The sequence below is a fragment of the Topomyia yanbarensis genome, chromosome 2 (genome assembly GCF_030247195.1).
Source record: "Topomyia yanbarensis strain Yona2022 chromosome 2, ASM3024719v1, whole genome shotgun sequence".
NCBI classification, from domain to species: domain Eukaryota; kingdom Metazoa; phylum Arthropoda; class Insecta; order Diptera; family Culicidae; genus Topomyia; species Topomyia yanbarensis.
In genome coordinates, this window is record NC_080671.1 from 32996946 (window position 1) to 33011108 (window position 14163).

The 14163-nt window shown below is 37.9% G+C and overlaps 1 protein-coding gene and 1 pseudogene across 1 annotated transcript; both read left to right on the plus strand.

Moving 5' to 3' along the window:
- Positions 1-1299: 1299 nt before the first annotated feature.
- Positions 1300-2371, plus strand: LOC131682335 (alpha-tocopherol transfer protein-like; annotated as a pseudogene).
- A 413-nt stretch (positions 2372-2784) lies between these two features.
- LOC131679393 (retinaldehyde-binding protein 1-like) lies at positions 2785-3841 on the plus strand. The gene is made up of 3 exons (XM_058960106.1): positions 2785-3000; positions 3062-3523; positions 3591-3841. Exons 1-3 carry the CDS (start codon positions 2785-2787, stop codon positions 3765-3767), a joined length of 855 nt encoding a protein of 284 aa, XP_058816089.1. The 3' UTR covers positions 3768-3841.
- Positions 3842-14163: the final 10322 nt, after the last annotated feature.

A 14163-nucleotide genomic window follows, 5' to 3' on the forward strand; every position in this document is an offset into this window, starting at 1 on the left:
TACCTTTTTAAGTTTCAATTAATTAAATTCCTATGTTTTATCCATAGCTGAAAATTGAAACTTTGTGACATCTTCGAACTTCACTAAGTCAAGCTTTTGGGTTAATAATATTGTTGTTATAGTAAGGGTGGGAGTGAGGAGGGGCTCCTGAATTTTTTTACTACGTAACAGGCCGACGTGGGTACCCGGGTACCCACAAAACTAAAATGACCGTAACTAAGGTAATATCCAACCGATTTCGATACTTTTGGCCGTTTTGGATTCAGTAACTCATCCACTTTTGGACTTGGTAAAAGTGCATCGGGTTACTTCATTCGGTTCCCGGGAATCCGGGTTTCCGGAAGCAGGTTCCAGTGCTGGGGTACTATTTGCGAACTTCAATGGAATACTAGCAATATGGGTATCAAAATTCTTGGAATTGCATCAGTAGGCTGTATCTCGTGGTTTTGGAACCATTTGGTGATTTGACCCCGGAACGGACATTCCGTGGGGCCGAGAGTGGCCATTCCATTCCAATTCCATTTTTCAAATTGCCATAGGGTCCCGAAACAATAAAAAACAGACTTCCGAGACAATTTGAAGAGTTTTGATACTCATATTGCTAGTACATTATTAAAATTTACAAATCATACCCTAGTACTGGAACATTACTCCGGAAAATCCGGATCACCAAAAACCAGATCCAATATTCCGGTTCTATTGTACAGAATCAAAAAGTGGACGAGTTCCTGAATCCAAAATATCTAAAAGTGTCCAAATCGGTTAAAGGAAGCCATAGTTATGAGCATTTCAATTTGTGGGTACCCGGGTACCCTCGTTGGCCTGTTAAAGGTGTTTTTTTTTGTTGGACACATAACTGTTAATGCTGCATGCAAAAACTTCTACGCCCTTTTAAAAATTGCTCTTGAGTCAAAATGATCTCATTGACTGTGGAAAATGTTCAGTCTTCCCTGCCGGTGAAACATGGAAAGTTTCATCAGAATCGAAGATAGTCGTTTACGATTTTAAAGATTTTCGGACGGATTTTCGAGGATTTCCTATACCCCCTTAAGTTATCTGTGTAAATTGATGACTGGCAAAAAATATTTCAAAAATGACTAAAGGTCACTTTTAGGAGAAAAATTACATTTCTCTTGTTACTGGCGATAAGAGTCCTCCTATGTACTCTAATCACACCCGGATTATTGAGACTGATATCGATATAAGTATTACATAATCAAAACAAAGCAATCCCAAGTGAACAGATAAGTCCGGCTCAAAAAAAAAATCTGTTATTTAAAGAGAACCCGTGAAACAAAACTGCAGTTAATTCCATCTGCACTTTTCAACCCTTGGAATATCATCCTTAAACAGAGCCCCGCAAATGTCTGCCCCGTTTGACGTTGACGTTTCGCTTCCCAGCGCGGAGGTGATGGAAGTCGCCCGCCAGGAACTGCGCGAAACTCCCGAAATCAAAGCAGCGGCCATCGCTGAACTACGAAGTCTGCTGAAGGCAGCCACCGATCTGCGATTTCCCGATGACGACGATTTTCTGCTGCTTTATCTACGACCAACCCATTTCTATCCGGAGAGTGCCATTAAGCTGGTGAGTTTAATTGATCAACGGTAAAAATGTACATTTGAACTAAAATTTAATTTTTCAGATGCGAAATGTGGCTCAGTTCCAAAAGACTCATTCCGCCCTGCTGAAGGATTTAATGCCATCGGATCTGAAGAATGAAATTCTAAACTATAACCTCGTTACGGTACTGACAAACCGGGACCAGAAGGGCCGCCGAATTGTTGTGATCAAAGCCGGTGAGGTATGGGATCCGAAAGCCGTTAGCGAGGATAAACTGTTCGCCATTCTGTACACGGTGCACAAACTAACCGCCCTGGAACCGATTACACAGATTAACGGGGCAATAGTTATCTACGACTTCGAAGGGCTGGGTATGAAGCAAGTCAATGCCATCTCGGTAGCCGGTGCGAAACGGCTGTTAACGTTTATCCAGGAGGCGGCACCACTTCGTACGAAGGCGGTTCACTTCGTGAAGGAACCAGCTCTGTTCAGTCTGGTTTGGACGCTTCGTCAAGGAGAAGCTGCGGGGAAGGGTTAGTTAAGATTATTTCTGAAAACAATCGACGAAGAATTATTTAATCGTTTGGATAATATTTTCTAGATGTTCCTGCACGGTGATGACATGAAGAAGCTCCACAAACACATTGATCCGAGTTGTTTACCAGCGAATTATGGCGGAACAATGCCGGAACTTAGCTATGGCTCGAAGGAATGGTATCCGGCGTTGGAAAAGCACAGTGACTTCATTAAGAAGTTCAACTCTGCTGGATTTCAGTAAAACCATGACTTAAGCATTATATATTATCCGAGGCGAATAAAATAAAAATTCATTTACTTTTGTTAAACAAAAAAATAGTAATGACAATCTCATCCGAATCGAGCAAAGTGCATTGTGTTTATAAAAATATCTTGGGCAGTTGAACAACGGCGATAAGCATTAGGTACTTGCTTCGTACTTTCATTCTTTTTATCATCGATAAGACCCCCGTAAATAAAATTCAGATAGAGAACCGCGCAGTCTTTAATCGCAACTCATACCCCCTTCAAGACACCCGGCAAAGATGTCAATAAAAGTGTACATTATATAATCAAAACAAATCTAACCCCGACGCGTTGGTACGATAAGCTACTGATCCAAGTCCGCTACTTATACCGTTTAATCAACCAGAACGAAGCTTAGTCTGCAGAAAGTTTCTTACCGTGTAGGAACCCAATCCGCCAGCATGTCGTTCGACCTTGATCTTAGTCCACCCAGTGCCGAACTGCTGGAGGTCGCCCGTCAGGAACTCCGCGAAACTCCAGAAGTTAGAGCAGCGGCCATCGTAGAGTTACGAAAGCTGTTAGAGGCTGCCACAGACCTGTATTTTCCCGACGATGATGAATTCCTGATAATTTTTCTAAGGCCTTGTCACTTCTATCCGGAAAGTGCACTGAAACTGGTAAGTATAATAGTGAATCAATTCAACGGCTACTTTGATGCAAAAAATTTACCTCCGCCAGATGCGCAACGTAGCAGAGTTCAAAAAGACACACTCGGACCTGCTGAAGGATCTACTGCCAGTTGACTTGAAAAACGAGATCATGAACACGGACGTGGTTTCGGTGTTGAAAAACCGCGACCAGCATGGTCGCCGTATGATGATTGTACGGATGGGCAGCGCTTGGGACCCTAAGGCGATCAGCGAGGATAAAATGTTCGCCATCCTGTACACCGTTCACAAGCTGGCCGTGCTGGAACCGGTAACACAAATCAAGGGAGTAGTCGTGATCTACGATTTCGAAGGGCTCGGTATGAAACAGATTAAGGGAATGGCTCCGAGTGCGGCCAAGCGACTTCTGAGCTTCATTCAGGAGGCGGCCCCACTGCGCATGAAGGCGGTGCACTTCGTCAAGGAACCGATGCTGTTCAGCATGGTCTGGACGTTGATGAAGCCGTTCGTGAAGGAGAAGCTAAAGAGCAGGGTAAGTATTTATTAAATAGCTGAATTTTGTTGTATTTGTTATTGATAATTAATTTTGTTTTGACTAGATGTATTTCCATGGTGACGATATGAAGAAATTGCACAAACACATCGACGCGGATTGCTTGCCTGCCAATTACGGAGGAACCATGCCTGTTTTGGACTACGCATCGAAGGATTGGTATCCGACGATGGAGAAGCACACCGACGATATCAAGAAATTCAACACTGCTGGATTTAAGTAGGGCCTGCATTCGAATATTTATGTTCGAATTATACGCCATTTGAAACATTTTTCACTTATTTTGTGTTTTAACTATGGACTGTTTCGTTTGTCATCGCGGCTTTCGCATGTTAAAAGATCTAATTTTGACAAATATCGTTAACGCATTGTGTTCTGTAAGAAATACCCAGTAATCTAATGCGTTTGAGTGATGTTTTCTCTTGTTCAATGTACTTACGGTCACGAGTGTGAAACCATCGTTAACTGCTTCTTGGGGGGTCATTCATATCTCTTCAAATCGTACACGTCTTTGTCGGCATGTTCGCGATCAAATGTTCTTCCAAGCTTCTTGCTCTTACGTGTCACGAGTCGTTGGTTGTTGTTTTCTAACTGATGGTACTGGATTTGGTTTTGAGATGCTTGAAGCAATTTTCACAGTGGGTGTTATTATCTGAACTGCAGCTAAAAATATCGATTCAGGTAATCAATTTGGATTCTGTGTGTCGGAATATATTTCGTAGATGAGGTTTCAACAGTGCTTTCTGTGTAGGGTTGTCCGTAATGTGATATTTGTCCACAGAACTGCCACGTACTATTTGTCCTTGATATGTATAAAGAGTTTACCGTGCAATTATACAACCGCATTGTGTTTTGTAGTGCTGGGAAGATATGAATCGGTCCATACCCGTTCTCACCACAAAAAATCAAGTTAAAATACCTGGAAAACACCGTAACGGATTCCACTTCTCAGAAATACGGCATGAATATGTTGATAGCCACTTTGCAAATAAGTGGTGCCAAATCGTGTAACTTGATCTCTATTTTCGCAAATTGTTTGAAGTTGTTATGAAAAAATGAATTTTACAGCCAGACATTCAGTATTCCGCCAAATTCGCTCTGTCACTCTTTCGATGCTTTCGGAGTTAGTTTAATGCAAATTTATTCGTTCGACTCTTGTGATAAGCCATTTTTTCTCAATAATCAACACATAGTTTTGGAGGTGGCTTGGAATTTTATGTTCCCTAGTTGGTCTAATTTGCTTTTCTGCGGCAAAATTATTCGTTTTCAGGTCATGTCGCCACTGACAGACCTTCTTCGTCTGAGAAACGCGACATCTTCATTTTCGTTCAACAAAAGCTTTGTTTCTTCCAAAATGGTATATCGCCTAGTGTCAAATAATTTGGAATCTCCTTTAGTGCGAGAATTACGTTCAATTTATAACCATGTCCCGCAGAGCCGTCTTAAGACCATTCGGGGCTCCTGGACACTGTTGAACTGAGGTGCCCCTACCATTAAACATGTATTAATAGCTGTTCTCCATGCCACTCGAAAACTATTACATATTTGAACCAAGTACAACAATTAAGTGTATGGAAAAAACTGTCAAAATATATGGAGAAAATACATGGTTCTAGAATTCAACACCAGGTGGTATTATAAAGAAAGTAACTACCATACGACGGATTTTCAAAAAAATCAAAATCTTGGACACCCTAAAGTAGAGTTACTAGCGATTAAAATGATAAAACCGTAAACCACGGGTGTACCCCATTAGGCATAAATACGTTAGGCATACGGTCGTTTGGCATACGTACGTTAGGCATAATGGACGATAGGCATAAATTATCATGTTGAAGTATCACTTAAACGATTTTTTTTGCGATGATGGCCTCGGGTGGTAAGAGTATGAATGTTTGAACTTTATTGATGTTTAAGAATTATACTGGAAACTGATCAACCTCGGTCAACATTTTATTCTGCTGTATATAGGTACTTGAAGAAATATTTGCTCAAGTAACAGCATACCGAATGCTTGGCATGCGGAAACTCAGATTGCGTAAATTTCTGGGCGTACAACCAATAAATTGCACATGACTAAAATTGTTTCATCACTTTTGTTTAAAATCAATCCCAGATGTATTAACCCTTTCATGTTCATCTTTTTTATAGTGCATAAAAGGTTCCAACATTATTTTTCTTTGAAAAGGGTGGGGTCAAGGAACACGAAAAACCTTTTTCCATTAGGATATGTCCCAAGTAGCAATTGCAACTTGTTGAAAGTTTTAAATGTTGCACAACTGCTACACAATATTTTTATTGTTGGATATATTTGAAAAGTATTTCCACGGGTTTTTAAACTGATTGTACAACTATGTAACTATAGAGCTGGCCAATAGTGTTAAATATGCAAACATCAATAACAGTTGTGAAACTAATCAGAAACTTTGCTAACTTGCACAAACAGTCTAACAAGTTGCAAATGCACAAACAGTCTAACAAGTTGCAATTGTTTGCCATTCCACCCTAAAACAGAACTGTCAAACTACCTAGTACTCGACAAATGGCACAGCTATTGTTTCCATTATTTTGCTGCAATTGGGAACATGTTGCACAACATACAAACAAAGTGCGCTTTTTCCATAACATAGTTGTTACCAAGAGAGTTACAAATACTATACAGTAACAAAGCGTGCTACTTGGGGTGCTTCCCTCGCATTGCTGGAAGCCGCTCGAATTTTGCCTTCTGCTCAATAACATTCTGCTAGAATAATTACAATAGTCAAAGTGCGTGGAAAACGTAATTGAAGACAGTCTAAATTGATAGGTTTTATAATTTTTTAATAATATAGCAAAATAACGAAGATATATTAAATTTTCATTTTTCGTCGTCAACTTAAACTGTCCCTGGCAGCACTGATTTATTGGAATCCAATCAGATTAATTGCAATGCGCAATGTTTATAAACAACACGAGCATGAAGGGGTTAAGGTATGAATAATGTACATTAACTTAGATTAGTTCTTACACACATTAATGGTGCAAAGGTCAAAGAAAAAAATATATGCTTTGAAGAACAGCTCAATGAAGAAAGAATGACGAATTTTATTATTCATTAAACTAATATACGAATATTACAACTTCTATATTGATTATCTCCTATGTTATTCAGAAGCCATCAAATAACACAACATAGATTTTTTCGTTACGGACAGTTTTCGGATAATCACTAAACCGTAACGTACGTGAGTCAGTGGCAATACGCAGAAATAGCTGAATATGACTATTGTACCAATATACGAAGAATTGCTTGACTATAACACGGTAACTAGCATAATTCCTTGAAAAAGGCGCAATACATGCCGCCGAAATGTCGGATGAAAAGTAAACATTTCGTTTGTTAAATATTTCAAAGACTGGAAGCCGAACATAACCCCACCAACAGTCGTTAGTTTTTCTCACTTCAATATTTCAATTGTATTAATAGCCTTTTTTATTTCGACTAATATGTAGTCAAACTTTCTTTTAACGACCTTTAACGACCTTCAATTAGCTAGAGATTACTAAATAGGGAGAGTTATGAAAATTTAGAGCCATAGTACTCAAGTTAGAAATGTGAAATATACAGATCGGAAAACTAGAAGTGGCTTAAAATCTTATGGACTAATCTTTTGTCTTCTGCTGGCAGAAGTCGAGCTAAGGAAGCATTACTACGAATCGCTCAAGTCTACTAACATATCTCAAGGCAAAGACAGACTGTCCTTCTTTACCATGAGAACCGACGGTATTTTTGCTGTCTCTCGTTAAAAGGCATGGTATAGCAAGCGTAGTGTTTTCTGAGCCGACAAAAACGAGTTTAAGGTTGAGAATCCTACAATAATGAGAGGTTTGCGATTACTCTTTTATTTTAGTGAATTATGCCAATCGTCGATTATGCCTAACATCCATTATGCCTAACGTAATTATGCCTAACGTATTTATGCCTAACGTCGCGTACCCGTAAACTACAAAGAAGATTCCTGTTTCAATCTAAGATTTCCAAAACAATGCACATTAAAAAGGCTATTGGAAAGATAACTGGAATTCAAAGGCTAGAAATAAAAGATATTGCGTGGCGTTTCTCTTAATAGCAGTTGCATAATATAGCAGTAACCTGTCTGAATTAGCATGTGGTAATCTGACATTCATAGTTGCATGACGTTGTTTGAGAAAGTGTTACCTTCTAGGCAAAATAATTAAAATAAAAGAAAGCATACATAATTAAAATATAACATTAAACATGTTAAATGGGGTAAAATTGTCGTGTGGTACCGGTGAGCTGGAATCTCTCGAAGTATTTCAGCCGAGAATTGACCCGCTGGTTGCTTTTCCCATGTCGTAAGAGGCGATCGTTGATAATCGACTAACAAGAGATGTGGCTGTGTTCCACTAGGAGGTTCATAACAGTCTATTATCTTTCTCCTGTCTAAACCAGCCTAGAGGCCGTATGGCATCCGGTGGGTTAAAGTATCTCAGCCAAGAATTGATCCGCTAGGCTGCAGATCCCATGTCGTAAGAGGCGACTGAAAATAGGACTGAAATCGAGTCGAAGTGTTTCTCCATGTCGAGGACTGAATGGCTGGCATGATTAAAATATGCCAGTCGTCGCTCACGGAGTGCCGTGGGTAATGTCCATGCTGTGTTAAGCGGATCTCTTACACAGTGGACGTTTGTTTCTTCGCAAATCGTGAGATTCAAATTATGGTCATGTCACTAATGCCCACTTCGGGGTTCGCTATAGGCGATTATAAGCCAACGTGTTTGGTATCCTCTAGTAGCTGTACAATTAGTGCGGGTGATGAAATGTGCAATACTCTGATCGACCGTGGTTCGAGTAGCCCAAATTAATTTTCAGCATAGACGTACAGCAACTATGGATCTATCCCACCCTTTTGCAGGAAGCAAAAGCCTTCATAGGTTCAAGATTCGTATTTCCATGAAGGAAACTTCTATGTTGAAAAGCTACTTAACCCCCGTCTTCGTAGCTAGGTATGGTATTGTGACTGTTGAACTTGAGCTTAAGCTTGTGCGACAATGCCTGGCTGCTACTCCGTTATCGATCTGGACTAGCTGAGGTTGCACAGGGAATCAGTAGATAATTATGCTTGGGAGTAGCGAAACATCTTTCAATGTGCAACTCCTGGTAATCCTAAAGAGTTCTTTTTTTTGACTCCACTATCTGGACTAGATATCGATACATCAACTCCTAGACCTAGACTTGACAACAGATTTTTTCACCTCAGAAAAATCTCAACGAACTCGGCTGGGATTGAACCCAGACGAACTGGAATGAGTCGCGGTCATGCTTACCACTCAACAACCGGCGCCGTCAGTCACAGTTAATGTAACTGTTGATAACATAAACAGGAAATACGTCTACCCAAATACCCACCATATAATTTGAGGCAGCCCAGATATCAATTTGAGAGGCTCCGAATTGATGGACTGTTTAAGCAGCATAAATATGCATATTCTTAATCTAGCAAATCTCTCAACATTTGCACGATCTGACAGAGAAGAGGTGTTAGATGTAACCCTCTGCTCTGACTGTATTATACATGAGTTGGCAAACTGGCTCGTACCCAACGAGCTCGAACCGTCATTATCTTATCATAAGTACATTGTCTATGATCATTTGAACGCCTAGATGTAGCAACCTTTTGCGGTTCTACTGCATGATAATTCAATTTTGAATAAGTGGTAGAAAAATCGGATTTAGTAAATTCCCGCTCATTTTTATAAAACCGTTGATGCATGCATGTAGATCCTTTTTGGATTTTCGGAGAATAGAAAATTGAGTCACTTCTCACAACATAAAGTGTAAATACTGGTAGTTGCGAGAAACGTGCTTACCTTAAAATGGAGAACAAATGAAAAAAAAACAAAGAAAAAAAAAAGCAAAATCGCAGAGGTGCTCTCTTCAACAATGCTTCGGCTCATTGTATAGAGACTTCAGTCTCTGTTAAAAGATCTTCAGGGTTGTCTCCTTTCAATCCCTCCTAACTCATTCGTCCCCAGTTTCAGTAAGTTTGGCTAGGTGTGGTATTGTTTGGTTCTCACCGGATAACGAATACCTGGTTGAAATAGAAATTGGAGGAGATAAGTAAGAAGACAGAGGACTTCCGTTTTATTGTCGAACCATATAGCCTTCACTAGCATCCCAAATAGCAATTTTTGTTTCAGTAACTATTTCATAACCAGTTGGTAACAAAAAATAGGTGCTGTTGCAACTGACATCTAACTTCCTGCGCGACCCAAAAAGCGCAGTTTTAGTCCGATTTTCAACATAATTATGATTGAGCAAAATTGTAAAAACTAGTTCCCGTTTCGTTGCAATAACGATTCGAGAATAGCTAAATGAAATCATATTGTTGTCAATATGTTGAATGTATATCACCACAAGATTACTTAATGATACCTTTTTGTCGTTGACCTGGACTGACAATCGCAACTGAAAAGTAACATATTTTCATGCAATTAGTTAAGATTGTGTTACCAGTGGAAATGAAAATGAAGACCAACTCAAAATACATGTTGATTATTTAAATATGAACAGTAGCGTCATTCTTCATATCAAAAATTGCCAATGAAGCATCAAATTTTACTGCGCATCAGTGTCTATCGAGTGATATTTTATTCTACTTCTTATTATTTCACGCGCTCTTGGTGAAACCAAATTATAAATAGTATTTAAAAACAGTTTTTCAAGGGGAAAACCGAATCATATTAGAAGTTTGTTATTTAATAAAACACAAATTAATCATAAATCAGGAAAATAAATTGCTCTAACGGTAGACTTATAAATGTTCGTGAGCCGGTTGAGGTTTTATTTCCAATACAATAGAAAATGATGCATATAAGCAACATGGCTTTCAAGCCATCCAGGGCCAAATTCAGGATGTGATTTGGGTGAATACGAAACAATGTGCTTTTCGAACAAATTTATATCAATGAGCAAAGATTTCTATTTGTAAACAACTATTATTCCAGCATACGTTTCGCTCCATCGAACAATTTTCAGTTCACATCAAAACATACCTTTCCTTAATATGACCCTGTACTATACTATTTTAGTTGAAAACGCTCTAGTCGTATTCTTGTCATACGCACGTATCAGACACATGTCATCGTTATACCTTGAATCACAAACTCACACGTATTTACGAAAGGCATTCGCAACACTGAATTGACCAATTCATAACCAAAGTTCAGCAAAATAATAATTAAGTTGTATTTTTGTTTGCATTACTTTGCGAAAATTCACCGATGACACTTCATGCGCTACACTTCATATTATACAGGCGTCGAACTGTACGGTGGCGCCAACTATAACATGTTCGGTGTATCGGAAAAATGTAAACATGTGACATGAATGATTTTAACGAAATCTTTCTGTTGCCGCAGTAGTAGCATTAATACCAATAGTTGAACTATTGGGTTATACTCCTATGCGAAGCACAGGGAAATATTATTACTAGACACAATAAAAATAAACTATTTCCACTGAAATAGGAGCTTTTAAATTTTAAACCAACGGCAAATCAAATGTATTTATACTTGCGCATCTTATAAAAATGAATGGATAGGAATAAGGACTCAATGGTTATAGGAACTGAAATTGGTAATAACGCAATTACAAATTAAAAAATAAATTTAGTCGCAACTTTGATATTTTAAAAAAATATTGGTATTGAGAGTATTTGATTGCTGCAATATTTTTCTACTTAGTAATACATTTTTCGATAAAGGGTGCTTTCAACGTTTTATTTTTATTTTAGATTATATGACGACTGAGTTGGCATGTGATCATCAATTTTTTTCATTATATCAGTTTTCGTTATCTTCTGAATTATTATAAAAATGGCAGTCCGTTGAACCAAACTTTCCCTAGTTCACCTTTTTAGTCACTTTCTCGAGAACTCGATGGTCGGCCGTATGACTTATTACATTACTAAAACTGAAACTAAAGGTGTTGCGAACCTTGTACCACAATATTTTGAAACAAGCAGTTCTCTACATAATTTTTGAAAAAAAAAAAATTCAAAATTTAAAGGATGCCACGGAGTTTCTAGGATATCTTTAGGCCACTCATCATACCGAGAACATCGTTTTATTTGTTTTTCGTGCTCATTTAACCAAAAAGTAGCCTCGTCTAAAAAGTAATTGTTTTATGTAAAATATCAAAATTCGAGAAGGCAGTTCAAGCGTAGATTTTTTCATGAAGGCTGCAACAAAAAAAATAGGATACTACATCAACTCATTTGGTAAATAATCTCAATTGTAAATTAAATACTACAAAATACCCATTATACCGCCGCACGAATTGGAAAAAATGTTTTAGTGGAACATTTTTAAATACTTTTTGTTGAGAAAAGTCTAGTGGGTCTAAAAATGCCGGAATTTTGTCTACACGGATTGTTGACCCTTTCCGGGTGGCGTTATCAAGAAATTTTTACATTCATAGACAAAATTTCATTCAGCAAAACAATTACAATTTTTTTTAAATTAACATATCATGGACTAGTATTTTCATACGCTGCACATATTAAACAAGGAATTCGCTAAATAGTATTACTCCTAAGATCACACTATTTTGTTTTCGGAAGGTACTCTAAGTAAAAGATTTGTTTCAAATTCGTACTACTCGTTCCACCCTTCTTGTTCTTAGTTCCGAAATTATTTTATTTTCTAATATATTAGTTAATATAATATAATATTAATCGTTTCATTTAAAATCAGCAATAACATGCATGCTATTTGATTATATTTTTCCAAAACATCGAACATATTATAGCTGGCGCCACCGTACAGTTCAATGCTTGTATAATGTTGAGTGGAGCGCATGAAGTGTCGCCGGTGAATTTTCGCAATGTAATGCCAACAAAAACACAACTTATTTTTCATTTTGCTTAGCATTAGTTGTGAATTTGTTGATCCAGTGTTGCGAAAGCATTTTATTAATACATATGAGTTTGTGCTGAAAGGCGTAATGATGGTATGTGACGGATACATACGTATAACACGAATATGACTTTGTAAACTGAAACGTTTTCAGTAAGAATCTTGGTGTTGGACAAATGTGCAATTGTCAAAATATATATCACAAAATCAAATTCGTAACTAAATTTCAACAAATTCTGCAGCCTCAACAATCAGTTCAGAACATGTTATAGCCGGCAACATAAATGACTATTTGGTGACAAAAGATGTTATTAAATAACCTTGATGTTATCTATACTCAACCAGTGCAACAAAAATAACTTTAATGTTTTCTCGTTGCAACATAGCTCGGACTTAGACGATTAAAACTAGTTGCGATTTGCTACTTGGGATACGGTATTCCTTTACATTCCGTGGAATCACAAGGAATGTTTGAAGAGTACTGATGTTTTGGTGAGGCTAGAGTTCCATAATCCTAGTTCGCGGGCAGTTTGCTGGAAAGTTCTGCTCACAGAGAAAATAATGCAGTATTTTTGCAGTATCAACGACCGTTCTCTGAAATTTCTAGCGTAGGGTTATAAACTGAACTATGGCTTTCAAATGTCACGACGATAGTTTATAAACCTACATCGGTTTAAGTCGAATTTGATTGACAGTATCTCTCCGGGGGTGTTGTCGTTCTGTTATCTCAATATCCCCTCGGAGGTGTTGATATATCCGCTCATCGAGAAGTATCTTTATTCCCTTGGGAGTGAAGAATACTTCCGTATTATCTATGTTCTTTGTCTCGTCATTTTCCCTATCCCTAACCTTGCCACTTCCGCAATCCTGCCCATCAGGGAAATGACGAAAAGACAAATCATGGGAAGGCACAAATCTCCGATCAACATGGAGAACGTGCCATTTGAGCCAGTCGCTACTGATTCCTGATTCTTCGCTTTGTATTTTTATAATTTGGTAGGTTTCTGACTATTTGCATGATATAAATATTGTTCTATTATGTTAAATGTAACTTTTCAATTTTCTCGTTTTGTTCCATGTTATCTATTTTTTTCCTTGTTTGTTACTTATTCATTTTTTTGTTTCTCTCTCTTGAAATTTTACCTCCATTGAATGTTATTTTTTTAAAGATTGCCTTTCTATTTTGGTACTATTCTCGCAATTTGCAATTTGTGAGTTCTTAAACAATATTGTAACAAATGTGTAAATGAAGGACCGGCAAAATTCAGTTTTCCCCGAAACCGAAGAAAGTCAGCTACAGTATTGAGCAAATTAGATGTTGTATTTTCAGCGCTGGAAATGTTGTAGCACACCAACCTGGCCGAATGTGTTTTTTCTTTAAGGTATTTTAAGTGAAACTAGCCGAACAAACAAATCCATGCAATATCGACTCCTGGATAAATATGAATTATTGGGAAATCGGCTCCTCTCGAAACCACTAAAAATTTCATAGAGATATTTAAAAGGTTTTGCAATTAAAATTTGATCGACAAAAAGCATTTCTTTGCATGATTCTCAAAAAACTGAAAAACCCTTATTTGCCAGTGTGCAGAAAGATGCTCTTCAGTTATAAAAACATGTCGTCCAAACACAAAGAGATTTTGCTCGCGTATCGCCTGAATCCGAACTACTTATACGTCGAGTTAGCGAAATCCTTAAAA